This window comes from Python bivittatus, unplaced genomic scaffold, assembly GCF_059951505.1.
Source record: "Python bivittatus isolate LINGU-HERP-01145 unplaced genomic scaffold, Pbiv_v1 ctg000580_np1212, whole genome shotgun sequence".
NCBI classification, from domain to species: Eukaryota; Metazoa; Chordata; class Lepidosauria; order Squamata; family Pythonidae; genus Python; species Python bivittatus.
The window spans coordinates 10,996,467-11,017,595 of record NW_028277087.1 but is presented as its reverse complement, the minus strand read 5'-3'; the positions used below and the strand labels follow the sequence as shown (position 1 = coordinate 11,017,595).

The window sequence follows — 21,129 nt, the reverse complement described above, 5'->3', positions numbered from 1 at the left end:
GATTTTCCTCATCTCATGACATTGACTTCATCTTGCCCAGCCCACGAATAAGGTAAGCTCAACATCCCTATCTAAATTAGTGTTAAAGTAAGGCTTACCACCTTGTTCCAACACCATGTAGTGGCAGCCTCCAGGTGTGTAAAATCTGTTCTACTTTGCTACCCCTGACACTGAGACAGTCTGGTGACCAATTGTGGGAATGATCAGAGAAGCACCTATTGTGGATTTCAGAATGATGCAGACATGGCCCCTCCTATCTGCTCCCCGGACAGCTTCTTTTATCACCGTCCTGTTAGTGGTTCCCTAAGGACTGGATACAACAGTAGGTATAATATTAAGAAAAGTACTTGGCGTATAATCTTGCCAGGGCTTGAAATAACATCATAGCCTTTATGCCTCCAAAACTTAACATAGAGGAACCCACAGGTTGGCAGTTGGTATCAATATAGAAAGGAGAAATCCTATATAATATAGGATCCATATAGAAAGAGAAATCCTAAATAAAAGGGTTTTCTTGAGCTTTCCCCCAAGAATCACTGTCAACAATTTACTCCTGCTCATGATTCTCTTCTTCCAACTTGTGTTATGACCAAATGGGGTCTACAAAGAGGGAAGATGTATGCAGAAGATCTTTCCCCACAGACCAGTTAGTTGCTATCCATCACCATCAAAAAGGTATATAACCTTTTGCTGGCTCACCTGTGTCCGCCACCAAGCCATATGTTGCCACTGTTCTGGCTTGCTGTCAGAGGTGGTCTCCAGATTTTAGAAGTGCTGAGTATAATATGCAAAGCCATTGGGTAAACCTTCTGTCTTTTCTGTCCTCTCCCTTTCTGAACCTCTCCAGATGGCATAAAACCAACCACCACTGTTGCGACTGGGAGATGCTTTTGCGGATGGCTAGAGCCCTCCACTTAGCTACCTATCAAAATGTAGTATCTCCCCAAACCGACAAGACATCTGATATGGAGGTGGAGTGTGCAGAAAAGCGGGAGAAACCCTTCCACTACTGGGCAGCTCCTCCATCCTATCAGCTGTCTGGCAGATGTTTGGGGAGGTTGGGAGCTGCCCATAAAGCAGGAGAACCTAGATCAGGGACAAGATGAAGATGGGGATATAACAGGAACAAGAGGTTGCCAGGGTATTTTTCTCCTATATTAGTCCTGATGTTAGATGTATCTGAATCCTGCAACAGTGCCAAGATTGACAGATGTTTTTTCTGCTAGCTTGTGATGTGCTGAAGGGGAGGGCAACAAAGCTAGAGGACTCAGCCAATCATTTTGCCTATCATATGCTGTAAACTCATCCATAATGTAACACCATTCCACTTTGACTTGGGACTGACGCAACTGAGTCAGGAGAGGGAGCAGCAATGGGGGCAGCAAATTTCATGCTGGTACAGTTTCCTGCAGATTCAAGGATGGGCAGACAGACTTTTAACTCAGTTTTGAAGTAAGGCCCAGATAATCTGGAGCAGCCCCTCTCCCTGTGAAGTGCTTGCTAACCACATAAAATCAGGACAGGATGGGACAATTGCAAAAAATTCAGGGATAGAGCCCCTTTGCACAAAGAGTAATACCTGGAACTGATCCTCACCTGTTGGTGTCTGCTGCCCCCTGTTAGGAAACCTGAAGCTGTGGAAGTGCTTTTCTCTCTCTTCTGGAGAGTTCTTAGCTGTAGAAAAGAAGCAATATGATGGCTACAGCAATGCCTCTTGGGGAGCTCCTCCAGGACTGCTGTTTCTTCCACATTCTCGCCCATGTTTCTGTAGCTATGCGTGACTTACCCACCACACACTGTGCCATGAGGACCTGCTCAATCCGGGTGCTGTTTCTGCAGGCAGCCACCTCCATTTGACAGTGGTTCTGATACATAAGACCATCTGAGCCACACACCAGCTCCCCGTCATAGCCACAGTCGCGTGAACACATGCACTGCTCAAAATAGCCATCCTCTAAGCAACCAAAGATGTTGTTGCAAGGCCCCGTGTGAATAAAACCTGCAGAGATAGCCAGGGGTGGTTAAATGTGTGCAAGGGGGATTGCAAAACTCTTAGTGGCTTGTATGGTTTCCTGTGTAAAAAGGGAGAATAAGTAGGAAGCATCATGAGCTCCTGGAGCTAATTATTTCCTACCCAAAGCTGCTTCAAGCACTTGGGGATAGATTCCCAGATTGGTGTGGGAGGAAGCCACCCAAACTCATCATGTGTTGCAGGGAAGAACGAAAGTAAGAAGGATGGCATGGAGAAGGAAAATGGATGATGCTGTAGTCTTCATCTTTCTCATTAGCTTCAGGACTCACCAACCCAGTGGCTGGCCATACTCTCCACCTCGTTGCACATGGGACCATCACAGAGCTCACGGGCCAGAGGACTGGATTCGCTGACATTGTAGAAACGGGTGGCTTCAAAAGCTGCAGAGCAGGATGGAGGAAGGGCAGGCTGTTAGGGGCTGCATGGCTGCTTGGGCTCAAGGGATGGCTGTGGAGGCACATACACACCTGGCTCATAGTAGTCATACACCTTGATGGGCAAGGGAGCCGTCTTCCCCACAATATATTCCCGGAAGGCCATAAACTTGACACAGGTCATACACTGGCTTGGAATCTGCAGATGTGATTTAACTCTTTAGGTCTTGAGTCAAGAGCGTTGGGGAGCTTTCCCCCACCCCTCCAACAGCAGCACCATTAAAGGGACAACTATAGAAGGGACCATTAATCCCAGAAACATTTCTAATTCAGAAAGGGGGCTGAAGAAAAAGAGTCAATTGCAAGGAGGTACTTTAGATTTTGTCAGCAAATGGGCTCCTGTGTTTGGAGTCAGGGATAAGCCATTGTTTGAGTGTTCATCATGATCTGGGTAATGGGTTCTTTAAGTTATTAATAAGCAAAGGGTTACCAGGGACTAAGTCTGGTGTATCCTGGACACCCAGTTCTATAATTTCAACCCTCTTTGGCTCTTGGTTTACCACACTGAAGCCAAGGTAAGAATTTGTTAGAGCTGAGATGCCATGATTCTTGATCCATTCAGAAGAATGGATCAACATTCATGGCATCTCAGCTCTAACAGATAGCACTATCAGCCTTTTCTCCTTTCATTCATGGGTGAGGTAGAGATCCTGTAAATTAATGCTTGCTTCAGATGAGCAGGATGGGATCAACAAAAGCACTTTTGTGAGGACTATGATCAACGGTGGTCTTACCTCATCAAAATAGAAAAGAACTTTCCGGCCATCCACCTCGTATCTCTTCAGACCAATTTGTTTGTTTGTGAGTAGCTGGAAAGAAAGCACAGGACTTGGCTTAGCATTTTCATTCCTGATGCCCATTTGAACCTCCTTCATCTCTCTGAAGCAGTGTTTCTTGACCTTGGCAACTTTAAGATGTGTGGACTTCAACTCCCAGGATTCCCCAGCCAGCCATGCTGGCTAGGGAATCCTGGGAGTTGAAGTCCACACATCTTAAAGTTGCCAAGGTTGAGAAACACTGCTCTAAAGCATATGAAACACACGGGGTGTCTGCAGGCGGGTCAGGAAAGTCAAAATGGTGGCTACAAGCATGGTATCAAAGCCCTACTCTGCACCTTAAAAGGCTTTGATTCAATGGTTGTGGCTGCCATTTTGAGGTTTTCTTTTTACCCCTTCCCTGCAGACACACTCTTTTCTGGATAGACTTCACATCCTGCTGTCTTCATTAGGTGTCACATTTCCTCAGGAATAGTTTATTGGAAGCCACATAGTAGAAAGCAGGTAGTGGGAGCCCAGCAAAATGTAGACAAGTACACCTTTCTGCCTTTGAAATACCCTTTTTTGCTCTCTTTCCCTCTTGTATCTCTCTCCCACCTCCAAATAGCCTCTTCAGAAGGGACAAAGAGCTTTTAGCGAAGGTATGAAATGGCCCCTTGGATGGAAGTTTGAAATTTGGCTGATGGCTGGATGAAATTCATCTGAAGACCACATATATCCCAAGAATTACAGGTGTTTTGCCCTGGCTATATTATCCATCTTATTTGACTAAAGTAAACCGTGCAGTAGGATATTGCTTTGAAGAATTTAAAATCAAAACAATCTGAACGGTAGCCTTAGTTAGAAAGTTCAATGTAACAGATTAATAAGGATGTGGGTTCCCTTGGCAAATTATATTAATACAGACCCACACAAGCCAACTTCTATCAAATAGTCACATTTCTGAAAGATAAAAACATTGGATGCATCATCCCCACCCACCAGATTGAAACTGGACATAGCAAGCAAGCTGGCAAACTAAGAAGTGCACATTTTATATATATATATATATATATATATATATATATATATTTTTTTTTTAATCAAGTAAACTAAGAACCCCCTTCATGGATCACTGCCTTGTCGTGGCGAAGGGGCTTGCGTAACTCAGTGAAGCCATGAGCTATACCGTGCAGGGCCACCCAAGACGGACAGGTCATGACAGAGAGTTCTGACAAAATGTGGTCCACTGGAGAAGGAAATGGCAACCCACTCCAGTATCCTTGCCAAGAAAACCCCATGGACAATGTTAAAAGGCTAAAAGATATGACGCCGGAAGATGAGCCCCTCAGGTCGGAAGGTGTCCAATATGCTACTGGGGAAGAGCGGAGGGCAATTCCAAGTAGCTCCAGAAAGAGTGAAGCGGCTGGGCCAAAGCCGAAAGGACGTTCAGCTGTGGATGTATCTGGAAGCGAAAAGAAGGTCCGATGCTGTAAAGAACAATATTGTATAGGTACCTGGAATGTAAGATCTATGAACCAAGGCAAGCTGGATGTGGTCAAGCATGAGATGACAAGACTGAACATCGACATCTTGGGAATCAGCGAACTGAAATGGACGGGAATGGGTGAATTTAATTCGGGTGACCATTATATCTACTACTGTGGGCAAGAAACCCTTAGAAGAAATGGAGTTGCAATCATAGTCAATAAGAGAGTCGGAAAGGCAGTAATGGGGTACAACCTCAAAAACGACAGAATGATCTCAGTGCGTATCCAAGGCAAACCATTCAATATCACAGTCATCCAAGTCTATGCCCCAACCACTGATGCTGAAGAAGCTGAGGTTCTATGAAGACCTACAACATCTTCTAGAACTAGCACCAAAAAAAGATGTCCTTTTCATCATAGGGGATTGGAATGCTAAAGTAGGAAGTCAAGGAGTAATCGGAATAACAGGCAAGTTTGGCCTTGGAGTACAAAATGAAGCAGGGCAAAGGCTAATAGAGTTCTGTCAAGAGAACAAGCTAGTCATAGCAAACACTCTTTTCCAACAACACAAGAGACGACTCTACACATGGACATCACCAGATGGTCAATACCGAAACCAGATTGATTACATACTTTGCAGCCAAAGATGGAGAAGCTCTATACAGACAGCAAAAACAAGACCAGGAGCTGACTGTGGCTCAGATCATGAGCTTCTTACTGCAAAATTTAGGCTTAAATTGAAGAATGTAGGGAAAACCACTAGACCACTCAGGTATGACTTAGATCATATTCCTTGTGAGTACACAGTGAAGGTGATGAATAGATTTAGAGGATTAGATTTGGTAGACAGAGTGCCTGAAGAACTATGGACGGAGGTCCGTAACATTGTACAGGAGGCAGCAACTAAAACCATCCCAAAGAAAAAGAAATGCAAGAAAGCAAAATGGCTGTCTGATGAGGCTTTACAAATAGCTGTGGAAAGAAGGAATGCGAAAAGCAAGGGTGAAAGGGAAAGATATAAGCAACTGAATGCAGATTTCCAGAGAATAGCAAGGAGAGATAAGAAAGCCTTCTTAAATGAACAATGCAAAGAAATTGAGGAAAACAATAGAATGGGGAAGACTAGAGATCTCTTCAAGAAAATTGGAGATATGAAAGGAACGTTTAGTGCAAAGATGGGCATGATAAAGGACAAAAAAGGCAGGGACCTAACAGAAGCAGAAGAGATTAAGAAGAGGTGGCAAGAATACACAGAAGAACTATACAAGAAAGATCTTAATGTCCCTGATGTCCACGCTGGTGTGATCGCTGACCTTGAGCCAGACATCCTAGAGAGTGAAGTCAAGTGGGCCTTAGGAAGCATTGCTAACAACAAAGCTAGTGGAGATGACAGTATTCCAGCTGAGTTATTTAAAATACTAAAAGACGATGGTGTTAAAGTGCTGCACTCAATATGCCAGCAAGTTTGGAAAACGCAACAGTGGCCACGGGATTGGAAAAGGTCAGTTTATGTTCCAATTCCAAAGAAGGGCAATGCCAAAGAATGCTCAAACTATCGCACAATTGCACTCATTTCACATGCTAGCAAGGTTATGCTCAAAATCCTACAAGCTAGGCTTCAGCAATACATGAACCGAGAACTACCGGATGTACAAGCTGGGTTTCGAAGAGGCAGAGGAACTAGAGATCAAATCGCCAACATTCACTGGATCATGGAGAAAGCACGAGAGTTCCAGAAAAATATCTACTTCTGCTTCATTGACTATGCAAAAGCCTTTGATTGTGTGGATCACAACAAACTGTGGCAAATTCTTAAAGAGATGGGAGTACCAGACCACCTTACCTGTCTCCTGAGAAATCTGTATGCAGGCCAAGAAGCAACAGTTAGAACCAGTCACGGAACAACCGATTGGTTCAAAATAGGGAAAGGTGTACGACAAGGCTGTATACTGTCACCCTGCTTATTTAACCTATATGCAGAGTACATCATGAGAAATGCCAGGCTGGAAGAATCACAAGCCGGAATTAAGATTGCAGGGAGAATCATCAACAACCTCAGATATGCAGACGATACCACCCTAATGGCAGAAAGTGAAGAAGAACTAAAGAGCCTCTTGATGAGGGTGAAAGAGGAGAGTGCGAAAGCTGGTTTGAAACTCAACATTAAAAAAACTAAGATCATGGCATCTGGACCCATCAATTCCTGGCAAATAGAAGGGGTAGAAATGGAAGCAGTAACAGACTTCATTTATTTGGGCTCCAAGATCACCGCAGATGGAGACTGCAGCCATGAAATTAAAAGACGCTTGCTCCTTGGGAGGAAAGCTATGGCAAGCCTAGATAGCATATTAAAAAGCAGAGACGTCACCTTGCCGACAAAGATCCGCATAGTCAAAGCTATGGTTTTTCCAGTAGTAATGTATGGCTGTGAGAGCTGGACCATAAAGAAGGCGGAGCGCCGAAGAATTGATGCCTTTGAACTGTGGTGCTGGAGAAGACTCTTGAGAGTCCCCTGGACTGCTAGGAGGTCAAACCAGTCAATCTTAAAGGAAATCAACCCTGATTGCTCATTGGAAGGATCGATAATGAAGCTCAAGCTCAGATACTTTGGTCACCTAATGCGAAGAGAGGACTCTTTGGAAAAGACCCTGATGCTGGGAAAGATTGAAGGCAAAAGGAGAAGAGGACGGCAGAGGATGAGATGGTTAGATAGCATCACTGAAGCAATGAGCATGAAACTGAGCAAACTCAGGGAGGCAGTGAAGGACCGGAAGGCCTGGCGCAGTATGGTTCATGGGGTCACGGAGAGTCGGACACGACTTAACGACTAAACAACAACAACAAAACTAAGAACATTTTGTTAAAAAAGGAATGAAAAAACATGTGGCAAAAGAAATGAGATAACGCCAGCAAGGTTAGTGCTTGCATGCACAGAGAGACCAAGTTTCATCCATCAAGCCCCAAAAGAGGTCTATGGCCAGCTAGAACTTTTTATCCTACCTACCTATCTACCTACCTACCTATAATTGTTTTATTGGATAAAGGGGAAGGGAACAAAATCACATATATCTACACTGAGCTTATTTGAGGCTCCTATTCAGGGATGCTCAACTTTTTCTGGGCCGTGGATTACATTGGCCTTCTGTGCCATATTGGCGGCTGCACCCCAGAAGGTAGTGGGTGTGGCCAGGACAAGAACCAAATCTGATTTCAACTCATTTATATTTAATTAAAATGCAATGTAGCTAGTATAAAACCATAATTTTCCAGTTATGTTTTTCTTTTCCTCCCCATTAAAAATTAACAATTTATGAAGTTCTCCAGTACTATACCCCACAGTACTGGAACCTCAGGTTGTGCACCTCTGATATAGTTCTAGTGAAGGGAAAATGTCCTTTTGTCCTACTTCATCTGCCTCCCCATCTTGAGTTTTTCAACATCCTTTCCACCTTTGCTTTTGTACCTTATAAGTGGAACCCAAATCCTTTATGTAGAAAAACGGCATACAGAAGGAACTCAAGTCTAATCAAATCTACCTTTTGAACGCCTACAATATACAGAACTCTAAAAGGACATGACAGTGTGGAACATCTACAGGCTCTAAAAGAAGAAAATGGAAGATTGGTGGATGGGCCAAGAAGACTTACCTTTTCCAGGCTCTCGATGTCAGCTCGGAAACCCGAGAACAAAGGTACCTCCAGGACTGCCATGTTGGAGGAGCCAGAGTGAAGCCACCTTCTCAGGACAATAAACCAGAAGGAGGGGGAAACGAGAACTAATTAACAAACAGTCCATCCGCAAGGTGACCAAGGCATGATTGAATGTGAAAAGGGCCTCCTGGTCCAGGAAAGAGTGCAACTGGTGCACAGGATGAACCTTGGTGAAGGCTTTCCTGGTCACAGCTGCCATTTGCTTTTCAAGCAGGAGCTGTAGGTCCAGGAGAACCCCCAGACTGGGCACTAGGCCCAAATGGGATAATACAACCCCATTCAGGACTGAAGATGAAAGATCTCCAGCATGAAGGGGCTCAAATACCCACAGCCAGAACTGAGGGATGGGGCCAAAAGGCTTTTTCCCAGATTCCCTCAACACTATTAGCAGCATTAATGGAAAAAGAGGATGGATGGTCCAGTTGAAAAACATTTATACTCTTCAAAGGATAAAGGAAGCTGGCAAACATGAGGTTGATCCTCATGGGAGAGGCACCATTGAACAACAGTATCTCTGCTCTTAGGATCAGCTTAGAAAGGATGAGAGAGGTAACCTACCTTCCCTACTTCTTTCCTTGCTGAAACTTTTCTGGAGTCTCCCTTCAAAGCCAACCAATTCAGACAATATGCTGAAGCAGGCCAGACTTAGTAATTGTATTCAAGCTACATGCTAAGTTGGTTAGTTTACCCTTGAGTTGGTTGGTTAAGTTCTGGCTTGATATACTATCCAAGCCCAACCCATTTGATTAGTTTATGGTTTTATGTATTGTGCAAACCCAGAAGATGGCTTAATTTATTAGCCAAGGAAAGTATATTCTATGAACACACTTGGTCACTCTAAAGTTTGTACTACAAACATATACAAACCAGGACAATAATATCCTCTTTCTAATCACCTCAGGTTTCAGCCTCTAAGGCAGCTTGAACTATAGACATGAATAGATGAGACTGAAGGGAGTAGGTGGTGGTGATGAGGGAAGCCATCTGGAAGCCTTCTCCTCATTTGACTTCTTTGGTCTCAGGAGCAGAATGTAACAACTGTCCTGCTCCCTGGTGAGGCTGAGGCAGAGGCCGAGGGCCACTAGTAGAGCTACATATAGGACTACGGATTTGGTGAGCCTCACCTCATGCACACCTCCACCATCACTTTATATTCCTGATGGTCCTGGTCAGAGGCAGGATCATCATCATCACCCAGGACTCGGTCCCGACGTGGGGCCTCTGAATGATTTTCCTCTACAGAGACAAGCTTAGGTAGGCGTGGGGCTCGTCGGTGCCTCTTCAGCTTGGGCTCTTGTAGATTCACCAGGAGCTGGAAAGCTGGCTTAGCCACAGGATCAGGGATATTGTAGGAAACATCAATCTGCCCAAGAGAAGAAGCAAGCGCTGCGTCTCCATCTCCCATGAGAAGCAGGCAGTGAAGGAAAGCAGAGTGAAAAAAGGATTTGCTGCCTACAAACGGGCAAGCATCCAAGGTTCCTCACCTGCAGGAGACAGCAGCCTTCCCCCTTGGCACTCACAAATAACCCTGTGGGAATGGAGGGGATCTGTGGAGAAAATAGGGTTTAATTCGAATGTAAGCAAGCATAAGCAGGGGATTCTGGGAATGAAGCAAAAAGGGTGAGGTCCTTTTACCACTGCAGTCTGCAGAAGCTTTTTGTTGGCTCTGTTTAACTCAAAGGTCTCTTGGTAGTCCAAGTTGGTGGAGGCCAGTGAAATGGTGAGGTTGACCCCCCCAATATAGGACAGGATAGCATATTCAGCCAGAGCTTGGAGGGCCACACAAGTATCCTGCCGTTCAGAAGAATGGGAGAAAGAAAAAAAAAGTTAAGGAGCAATCCCAAATCAACGCCACATGCAGCTGCTTTGCATTTTACTCTCTCCACCACTCCATCTTCCTGTCTGCTACAGAGAGGCAGGTGCCTATTTGGACTACAGCCCCTAGAGACACATGCATCGGAAAACCATTCCCCAGTGTTTTGCTCAGAAATTAAACAATGTCCTTGAAATAATGAGGAGCCTGGAACTGGTCCTTCTTTTTCAAAGGTATCACAAAATGAGTTACCACTCTGAATTTGTTAGCTATCGTGAAGGCGAACAGTTTCCTTATTGCATAGGTTTATACCAGGGTAGGCAATATATTGTATCTAGGGGGCATATCTGGCATTTTGAAAGCAGGCATGGGTGCTCTCATAAAATGGCTGCTACGAGGACAGATGGTTTATTCATCAAAGAGCTGCCACTGGATACACCTATTACAAATCATTTATCAAAAGACAAACTGGTGAGATTGTTCCATATTACCCTAATAGACACCCCACCCCACCCCCGCCCCGCAGGGCAATGATCTTGACCATCCCAGCTTATTCCTGGTTTTGTTTATTTCTGGGCAAGTAGAAACACTTTCCAAACAAAGCATTGACTACAGCTGCCTATGATATTTATTTTCTATTTTCTGTCAGGCTCATGTTGGGCCCAGAAGTGTTCTTGCAAATAAAAATAATGCCAAAAGCAACATTTTACTTTCCATCATGCCAGTTTTCTACTTATGTGGAAAAAAATTAAGACATGTTGAAATAGGAGTCTGGTAGATGCCATAGATGAAGACTGTGCACACACTGGACTTATGGGTTATTACCCATGGGTTAAGATAGAACACATTTGTTATACTCTTCATTGTATGAGCTACAAATAATAATAATAATAATAATAATAATAATAATAATAATAATAATAATAATGTGAAGTCCTCTATGGAAAGCTGGCCACATCTGTAGAAGAGATGCCACCTTATAGTCCTTCTCAAACAAGAAAAACAGAGCAGGGAGCTCTTCATAAAGTGCTCCTCATCAGACACAATGTAAATTTTATGCCTGATCTTTTTACAGTTACAGCAGAACAGAAGTTCAAGTAAACGAGTAAAACAATAGCCTGAGTCTAAATACACAGCCCGGTGTTGTCTATTTAGCTCAGTGTTTTGAAAAGAGAGGATTAATGTAATGAGGACTCTGAGAGTTTTAGGATTCAGTAAAATGAATAAGCATTCTGGGCTGCTAGCAATATCTCTGGAGAGATGACAGGAGGCAGTGCATCTCTCGCCGTCGCTCTGCAATGAGATGGGCGGTGACAAATTTGAAATATAAATAAGTAAATAAAATCTCATAATCCCTACGTAAAGAAACACAAATAACATAAAATGCCAAGAAGTCTTCTCTAGCCTCTAAGGAAATGAAAGTAAGGTAGGTAATGAACCCTGGAATTTCTAATTTCATCTTAGCTCACTAAAGCATTTCCATTTTTTGGTTAAAGGCAGAACTACCTGCCCTAGTGAAGACTCACCTGGGTGGACGAGAAACCACCCAGTGCATTCCTCTGCTGAGATAGCCACTTGACTACGGGCAGTGCAGATGCAACATCTCCCAGCACAGTATACGTCAGCAGGGCATAGGCTGTCATTTCAACTTCAGCAGATACGACTGAAAGAGAGAGGGGTGGCAGAGTGGGGCATTTGATAGCTCAATAGAGGAAGGTCCTGCTGCCAGGCAAAACAGCTCTCCTTTCAGATCCTCCTCTTCTGGCTCAGCTACAGTCTCAAGTTTCCCATATTGGTTTTCAATCCTGCAGCACAGGGATAATGTAGATGGGCTTCCCCTTCTCCAAGACTAGGTCAGTCACCATCTTTGAGTTCAGTTATGATAGAAAAAAAGGTCCTCAGGATTCTTATATCTCTCTAGGTGAACTGTTCTTTTCCCCTCTCACTCTTGGCTGCAGTTCCAAAGTTAAGGTTACTATAATGAAGAATTACCTGATTGGGAGAGGCCATCACTGAATCCCATGAATGTGTCTTCACCAGTAGCAAGAGTTCCCATTAAATTCCAGTGTGTGAAGCCATCTGAAAGAGAAAAGGAGGTACATGGCAGCAGACTCCAAAGCCAAACTGGTTTTCCCTTAAGAAGCCTATAATGGACATCTGGGTGAGATGTTTGCAGATAGAGAGAAGAAGAAAGGCAACACATGCATTCTAACCATTTTACCAACAGTGGCCATAGGAGGCATCTGCATTTTTTTCTATGTAAAGAAGTAACATGTTGAGTTTCTCTCCATGTATGTATACGTCTGCCTGCTCACCCTTTTTGTCATATCTGTATGTATGTGTGTGTGAGAGTGCGTACGCGTGCACTGGGAAGTACAGGGCAGGCTGCATATACTCTGCTCAGGGTTGCAGAACCCAGACAGAAGAGGGACAGGAGCTCAGAAGGGAGCAGTCACTAATATTTCAACCCACTGCCCAACTGCTCCTCCCATTGGAATGCACTGGGGTAATTTTCCAATTTTTGTTGTTGTTGTTTCCACAGCACCTGGGTGGATCCAGTCCACTTTTTAACTTTATCTTTCTTATGCCCCCTTCTCTCTCTACACCAAATTTGGTCCCATTGTGTTCTGCTTTTGGAGAGTTATTGTGCTGATGGACAGGCAGGGTCCCAACTGGCTTTACATCATTTCTTTCCAACGAGCTAGGAATTCCCACTAATGGGAAAGCATCTCATCCCCCTCAGCTGCACAAAGCTCCAGCATTAGAAGCAGAAAGTGGGCTTCTGGTTATTTCTGCAGTGGTGCAGTTGATTGATTGATTGATCATCTTTGACTCCTAATGACCACATAGACAGATTTTCTCCATGAGTTTTTTTCTGCATGAGCTGCAGTTGAGCTGGATGTAAATTGGCCCAGCTGCCCAATGATGGCAATGGTATGGAGTCACAGGGCCCTGTGCCAATCCAAATGCATCAACGAAGTCCCAAGTGGAAGTACCCCAAGACAGAGGTTACAGCTGGAGCATCTTTACCTTGAGTAATGGCTATGCCATTCATTTTCCGAAGAGCTGCTGCTGCTGAAGGGCTGCGCAGGAGCGTGAGGGCGTAGGTAGTCAGGACAATAGTGTAAGGGTCTTCTGCTGAGTACATGTTGGATTCCAAGAAGTGCTGTGCTTTGGTAACAGCCCCTTTTTCTTCCTAAGCCAGAAGACAGGAAGGAGAGTAACAGCCGCAGATTCAGCTTGCTACAGCAGCCACATCAACTGAAGCCTTGAAGGATCAGCACAAAATTTGGGTCCTCCTCTCTCAGAGGAGACACAATGGAATTGCTATGTTGGGCTGATAGCCTGGCCAGAAAACAGGCAACCCCCCACCCAGAGCAACTGGGGAGGGGGGAGAGCCCAAGGTGGGAGATACAAACGTGTGCATGGAGGTATGAAAGAAGGGAGTTCCTTGCACAGGAGGACCCAGAATCATCCCAAAGACAACAAAAGGACCTTATTAATTTTGCCCAGTGACTTCATCCTTTAAGAACATGGCTTTGATCAATCCTGGAAATGCATTAAGCAAGCTCAGGTCACTTCTACTGTGTTACAGTTTTCATTCCCTAACCTGACAGATGTTCTCAACTGCCCTGTAACCGTTGCCAAACTCATCGCCGCAAGAGCAAGCAGAGCATCTGTGCTCCCTCCAGTTGAACAAGAGGAGAGTGCAGAATTCAGCATCCAGCTGGTGCCAAACCCACCTCCTCAACCATCTCATTACTTCATGTTCTGCCTGTTCTACAATTTTTAAACAGCTTGAGTGGTTGCTGTAAAAGGGAGCTATTAAGCTGCACCTATGTTTAATTTAAGACAGGCAAAAAGAGAGTGTGGCACTTCAGTGGTCTAATCTCCTTTGGGGGGTGGGGGAGAAAGGGGATGAAGCAATAGTTCCTTCCAGTGAGAAACTGCCCATATCCCTCCCAACACCAGCAGGCACAGTGCAAAACTTTCTTTGTAACAATTCTATTTGCATCACAGCAGAGCCAAACAGGGAAATAAAACTTATGATGATGCAAGCATAGAGCAGAAATCTTGCATGTGGTGAGTCTCTTGGCTTTTTCTGGCTTCCTCTTCCTCCTGTTTTAAAACAGACCTGCTATTTCACCTGGCTGGCAGAGAGGGCAGTCCATTAAAAGTCTCTAAAGCAGTGTTTCTCAACCTTGGCAACTTGAAGATGTGTGGACTTCAACTTCCAGAATTCCCCAGCCAGCCATGTCCACACATCTTCAAGTTGTCAAGGCTGAGAAACACTGCTCTAAAGGAAGAGGGCTAAAGGAGTAGGAATTACCATCCCCTTTCTCCAGGAACACAGAAACACTACATGGGGCAAAGGGACAGCCCAAGTGAAGTCTTGGGCCATTTCCTCACAAAGGATTTATAGTTTTGGGCAGTGTTAGGCTTCAGGGTTTAGTGACCGTGGTCTAGACAACATATTTCCTGATGTGTCGCTGGCAGCTGTGGCCAGCATCTTCAGATTGGAAACAATCAAAAACCAACACCACCAAAACGACCATTCAGGGCTGGACACAAACAAAGAACCAATCAGAGATCAGCCCTCACTAACCTGCACCAATCAGAAACCACCTTGGCTAAAGACCAATCAGAAGTCAGGATATCTGGCTATAAAGACAGGAGCCCAGTTAGTCTTTTCTCAGTTGCCTGTGGTCTGCACAGCAGACCACTTTGCTTCTGAAGATGCTGGCCATAATTGCCAGCAAAATGCCAGGAAATCTGCTGTCTAGACCATGGTCACTAAATGCTGACGCCCAACACTGCCCAAAAGATACCAGCCGTGAAAGCCTACACCAGTAGATTTATAGTATCATCTGCTACTGGTGTGGCAGTACAAAGCCTGATTTTATTATGGATATACTGGCAAAAGCAATGATTGGTAATGCTATAAGTTATTATGAGGACATGGCTTTGGAAAGCAGAACACTTCCTGCTCTGTTCTTATTGCCAGAAAGGGCTGGATGGGGTAGGAGCAGACATTTCCTTTGGGCCAGTGGGTCCATCTGGATTTTTGTGAATGTGTCGCAGGCATTTGAACTGAAGAGCTGCCACTGAGACCATACATGTGTGTCCATTCACAAAACAGCTGCCACAGTAGATATGGGCAGTCAGAAAGCATCCATTTCCCATGGAGGCCGACTGATAAGGTTGATCCCCACCATACCCCCAGTCCTCCCTCATAATGCCACTCCCCCAGCTAAACTTTTTTTTTCTGGATAGAGGTCACACTTTCAAATAAAGCATTGGGCTGCACCCTCCCATCTCCCCATATATATAAAACTGTTTGATAGACAGACTGACAGACAGACAGACAAACAGATAGATAGATAGATAGATAGATAGATAGATAGATAGATAGATAGATAGATAGATAGGTAGATAGATAGATAGATAGATAGATAGATAGATAGATAGATAGATAGATAGATAGATAGATATAAACTGTTTTTTATATATATACTGTATGTGTGTGTGTGTGTGTGTGTCTATATATATATATATATAGACACACACACATATATATATTGGATGGATGGATGGATGGATGGATGGATGGATGGATGGATGGAGAAAGAAAGAAAGAAAGAAAGAAAGAAAGAAAGAAAGAAAGAAAGAAAGAAAGAAAGAAAGAAAGAAAGAAAGAAAGAAAGAAAGAGAAAGAAAGAAAGAAGCAAATATGTGTAGCTCAGGGTTGAACTGTGGAGTCCTTGGGGTTCTTTGAGCTTGGCTGTTTTCCTGCAAACGTTTCATTACCCTGTTTTCGTTCCTGCAAACGTTTCGTTATTCGATATATATATATATATATGTTTACATTTATATGTAAATGTCCAGAGTCACTACAGAGTCAGACGGCCTTGAAACCGAAATAATAAAATAAAATAAATAAAATAAAATAAAATAAAGCAAAACTTTAATAAATTAAAATCAGAACAGGGAACCTATCAGAGGCCAAGGGAGATGTCTAGGCAAACTGATGCCCAAAGCACCATGGAATGCATATGCTGTCCTTGAATTTCATCATCTGTATTGCCTCACAAGGCTGGATGTTTGGTGGTAACATCACTTCTCTGTTCTCAGCATCACAAAAGTGGGAACCTTATATAAGGGCACATTCCTGGCTTTTCTAACTCAGCCTATGAAGAGACACACATTTTCTTCTGATGACAAAATATCTAGCACTAATATAGCATAAAGCTGAGAATAAGCCTAAATGTAAATTGCCACCATAGTTAAATAGTGTAGGTCCTTAGGTAAAGCTGAGAGAGGCTCTTCCATTGCCACCATGAGAAGTTACTGGGCAAAATGGGGAACATCTTCAACACATTTATCCCTTACCTCAGAGGTCACCCCTGTTTCCAGTAGAGCTGCCACCACGTATGCTGTCACAGAAATCTTTCCATGAATTCCTCCCTGGAATAAAACACAGATAAAATGATTAGGCTAAGAAACCATCTTACAAATGAAAGATCTACACCTAAATCCAATCCCTTCTTTTCACATTTTCAACATTTCTCAAGAGATTCTGAACAAAAACAAAAAATGCATGAAAAAATCAATAGAACAAAGTCTAACAGTATCACTTTACCTCTTTGGATGGGAAACGTGTATCTTTATGAAGGACTGAATTTTTAGAGAATGTGTATCAACTATTGTTTCCCTAGCTGGGGGGAAATTATTTAATTTATGGACCAAAGACTGAAGAGAAATGTTATAACTTTTATCCTGAAACACTCTATTGTTGAGAACTAGAACAACAGATGAAATATATCCATAGCCAAGATAGTAAGTGTGCATTCTTGGTTTAGCAACAGCAGCAAAAGTGTGCATTTTTCAACCAAATAGTTGAAACTAGTTTCCTCCTGACTGCAAAAAAAATATTTTACGGTTTTGTATAGGCATCTTCACAGTCTGAGCATTAAACATGGTGGCTCACAGAAAGCCAGATCTACAAATAAGACTCATTAAATTTGTTCCAGTTATACCCATAAACTTACTTTTCAATGCTGCAGGCTGATCCTTCAATCTATAACAGTCCAGAACAGTGTTTTTCAAACTTGGCAAACCCAAAGTGTAGAAGCTTGTCATGGTAAAATTGCAAATCTTACCCACCCACCCCTTTGGTACCTGGATGTCCTTATTGAGTATCCTGCCCATGGCTGGAAATGAGCCATCCTCCTTCTGATGCTGGATAATCCAATCCTTGGCAGCTAAAAGCTCCTTAGGGTCAATGAAAATGAATTCCCGGGATTGAGCAAAAGATTTGAGCACAAAGGCAGTTAGCCTGGAAACACAAAGGTCATAAAGTGGCTGAGGATGATTGCCACCACACTGGCTACTCACTACTACGTGAGGCCATGTCCACCCAGCTACTGACGTCATACCCCCAACCCTGAGGAACATTTTTATTCTGCCCTACAAGTGTCCTCTCCACTACTGCCTTTCCAATGCTCCATTTTCTGTATGAGTTGACCAGCACTCCTCCAGCTGACTATGGAGAGAGTTATAAAATGGACTTTCAAGCTGTTTGTCCCCCATCAATGTTGTCCTTGCTTTGCTGCATTTGTTTTTGCACCAAACCTAATAATAATAATAATAATAATAATAATGATGATGATGATGATGATGATGATGATGATGATGGTGGTGGTGGTGGTGGTGGTGGTGGTGAATGGTGGCTTCAGCAGGGAGGGAGAGGATTGTTCAATTTCAACAAAGCACAATGAAATGAAATGCCATGACTTGAGTGGGAAAGCAGCAACAGAGCCAGGAGGCAATTTCTCCTGCCAATGAGAAACCACCCACTTTGTGGTCCTAGTGTTTGTGTAATACAACTGTTGTCTCAGTATCTTCTGCGCTTCAACTAAACCAAAAATGTTTTGGTTTAGCTGCAGAAGCCCAATGTCAGTATTAACGCCACATGTGCAGATGCCCTGAACATATGAAAGGACAATGTAATGTTATCTTCCTACCCATTGATTTGCCACATACCACATGCTCCCCGAGGAATCCCTTTCCCCAAAGGCACTGTAGGAACCATCTTGCCTCTTGTAGGTCAGTTGGCGCTGGTATCCTGGAAAGAACCCATAAGACACTACACAGAACCTGAATATATAGGTCACAGTTTATTTTCTGAAGTGAAACTTTGTGCATGTTGAGGCCAGAAGCAATTGTTTTCTGAATCTTCTCTTAGAAAATATCCCTGTGGCCTTTAAAGGGTCAGTACCTTGCACTAGGTAATCGGTGGCTTCACTCTCTACCTCCGGGCTAAGTTGTTTGGTCTTCTGAAGATACTTGAGGACAAAGATGTTGGGAGCAAAATGGATCATGTTCTGCTCTCCACAACCAAAGGGCAGTTGCAGGAGGTTATCCAGATTGTTCAGTGTTGGTCCCATCACATCTCCTGGTACCAAAAGAAGAGCATGGTATCAGCCAGAAAAAATTGCCCTCTAAGATGGTCACATCTGATTCTCCCAGGTGGGAGTGAACAGACAACAGAGCACAGTCCACAAGTGAACCATCAGTCTAGCACAGTTTCTCTCAACCTTGGCAACTTGAAGATGCTTGGACTTCAACTCCCAGAATTTCCCAGCCAGCATGGGAGTTGAAGTTCATGCATCTTCAAGTTGCCAGGGTTGAAAAACTCTGGTCTAAGGTCTTTTTTACAGGGTACATTGGAAGCAATTGTCCAACCCCATACTTGGAGAGGGCCCAATGCAAAATATGGCTCAGTATTTAAAAGAAGTAAATGAATCCAGGCTTTTCATTCAAGGCAGTAAAACCAAGATCATCATGTATCCTTAGATGCTATTTCAATATTTTGGGTGATCTCAGGCTTCCCAGTTTTCTAGGCCATCAAGTTCAATAGCCCAACACCACCAACAAAAATGGAACGAAAAAGTATCATTATCATAGGATGCTAAGAGAAAAAAGTATATTGGGGGTGGTTCTCAAATGAGTATTTTGAGAACACTTGTATTTAGGGATACTTGTATTCTTAAATGTGCTTAAATATATAGTAGCTGAAACTTTGGTTTGTTTGCTTTTTCTATCTTAGTGTGTTGCATAAATCCTTCCTACTTATCCAAGGAAAGGCCATCTATACTAGTCACTACATTTGAAAAGCAAAGGTACTGAGGGGTACTAGAATTTGGGGAACTTTTGTAATAGGGAAAAAAATCAATTGTGTCAAAATCTGCAAAGGCATTTTATCTGAATCCTTCATATTTATCTGAAGGAAAAGCAACTGCACTCAAGCAGTGCATTTTGGACTCTGAGGGTCACAGCTGATATTTTGGAGCAGGGCACAAGGAGGGTGGGATGAAAAATGAGTGCAGGCACAGGAAGCTATTTTTAAAAACTATTAAACCTATTATAGGGCTTCGAATACTGTTCTGTGATCAGGAATTCTACTGTCGGTTCTCAGCATTCCTGGTTCCATGCAGTTATATGGACCGCACACAAAAAAAAGATTTTCAAAGACTTCATATAGCTGTGACACCCAAACGTATCAAACTCTATACTGAATTTAATATTTGTAGCTATTGGTTTCCTATTTATATGCAATTCACAAAATGGGATTACACTGCCACAATAAAGGTACCTACTTATATTTAATTTATATTATATAATATATGAGAAATCCAGTCGATGGAGATGCCCAAGAACTTAGTGATGACTAAAATTCTTGCAATGAAAGAGTGTTAGTCTGATCCAACCAAGTTCCCAAGAGTCTTAAGCAAAATTAATAGTGAAATAATTGAACATCAGACCTTAACAGAAAACATTTTTAAGCGTGTGCTCTTGCTTTTAAATTTAGGAAACACTGATGTACCTTCAGAATCCCATCTTAAAAAGAAAAATCAATCACAGATCTGATGCCAACTCAGATCTTACCCGCTGATCTAGATTATTCTCCCTGAAATAGTCAAATATAGGAAAGCCACCTGAGACTAGAAGTAGTTTCCTGAAAAACTGAGATGCTAAGAAAAAAACCTTCTAGACCAAAATCTTATTAACATATGCAAACAGCATCCTATGGCATTGTAACCAAGTATTACTTACCACATTACATTTCCCAGGAACAATGAGATCATGCCCTGAAGGGAAGATTCTCTTCCATGGTCAATGTAATCTTAGATTATTTTGATAAAGAGATTAGATATATTTACGCACATTAGTCACACTAGCTGAATGGAGCCTCTGTGTTCCAAGACAGCATATTATGAAGTATCAGCTGCTCCTGCTGATTCCTCCTCACCGTTTTAGAGTGAATAGTTGCAAATAGTCTTCTGCATTGGTACGTATTGTGGAATGAATCACAAATTCATTCTTAAGCTGCAATTGTTATTAAATAAAACTAAAAACGAAGTATCCTAAACCAGAGACAATGTACCTCTGAATCTAGCTCTAGGGAAATTAGCAGACAGGGAAGAATTGTAATTTTTGTGCTCTGCTTGAGAAATACCCATTGAGGCACTCAATAAATCCTTCTTTGGTCCCATACAGATAGGTTATGCTGATATAGTATGAACTTCTACCATGAGTCTGTCACAATACTGCACTCTATCCAGCTGACTTTAGCAACTCTGTTCCCAGTGCTCATACCAATAATAGAGGCAGTCGCTCTCTCTGAGCCTGGAATCACATTGTGAGGAACGCCCAGTGTGAATGCTTCATTGTGATTCTCATCTGTCTCCTCTTTCCTCCAGATTTTGAATTCGCCTGCAGAACCCCAACCTGTGGAGAAGCCGATATACTTCACCTCTGGCTGCTTGGAGGTGGCCCAAGTCACAATGATGGACTCGTTGAGAGCGAAGGGGCCGTGGCCCACCTGCACAAAG

The 21,129-nt window shown here is 43.1% G+C and overlaps 1 protein-coding gene across 4 annotated transcripts in view; it reads right to left on the bottom strand.

Moving 5' to 3' along the window:
* CPAMD8 (C3 and PZP like alpha-2-macroglobulin domain containing 8) overlaps nt 1-21,129 on the bottom strand; it is a 57,283-nt gene that overhangs the window by 1,848 nt on the left and 34,306 nt on the right. For 3 of the 4 annotated variants that reach the window (XM_088149585.1, XM_088149587.1, XM_088149588.1), the window contains 17 exons: nt 20,894-21,119; nt 18,513-18,689; nt 18,278-18,359; nt 17,414-17,570; nt 16,625-16,699; nt 13,265-13,430; nt 12,227-12,313; nt 11,761-11,897; nt 10,057-10,212; nt 9,906-9,968; nt 9,546-9,784; nt 8,359-8,446; nt 3,201-3,275; nt 2,500-2,605; nt 2,302-2,412; nt 1,787-1,999; nt 1,597-1,674 (listed from right to left, as the gene is read on the bottom strand). In XM_088149585.1, coding sequence (XP_088005711.1) covers nt 1,597-1,674; nt 1,787-1,999; nt 2,302-2,412; nt 2,500-2,605; nt 3,201-3,275; nt 8,359-8,446; nt 9,546-9,784; nt 9,906-9,968; nt 10,057-10,212; nt 11,761-11,897; nt 12,227-12,313; nt 13,265-13,430; nt 16,625-16,699; nt 17,414-17,570; nt 18,278-18,359; nt 18,513-18,689; nt 20,894-21,119 — 2,236 coding nt within the window. Of the gene's footprint in view, nt 1-1,596; nt 1,675-1,786; nt 2,000-2,301; nt 2,413-2,499; nt 2,606-3,200; nt 3,276-3,440; nt 4,687-8,358; nt 8,447-9,545; nt 9,785-9,905; nt 9,969-10,056; nt 10,213-11,760; nt 11,898-12,226; nt 12,314-13,264; nt 13,431-16,624; nt 16,700-17,413; nt 17,571-18,277; nt 18,360-18,512; nt 18,690-20,893; nt 21,120-21,129 lie in introns of those variants that run through there. The other variant, XM_088149589.1, reaches the window with a different exon arrangement.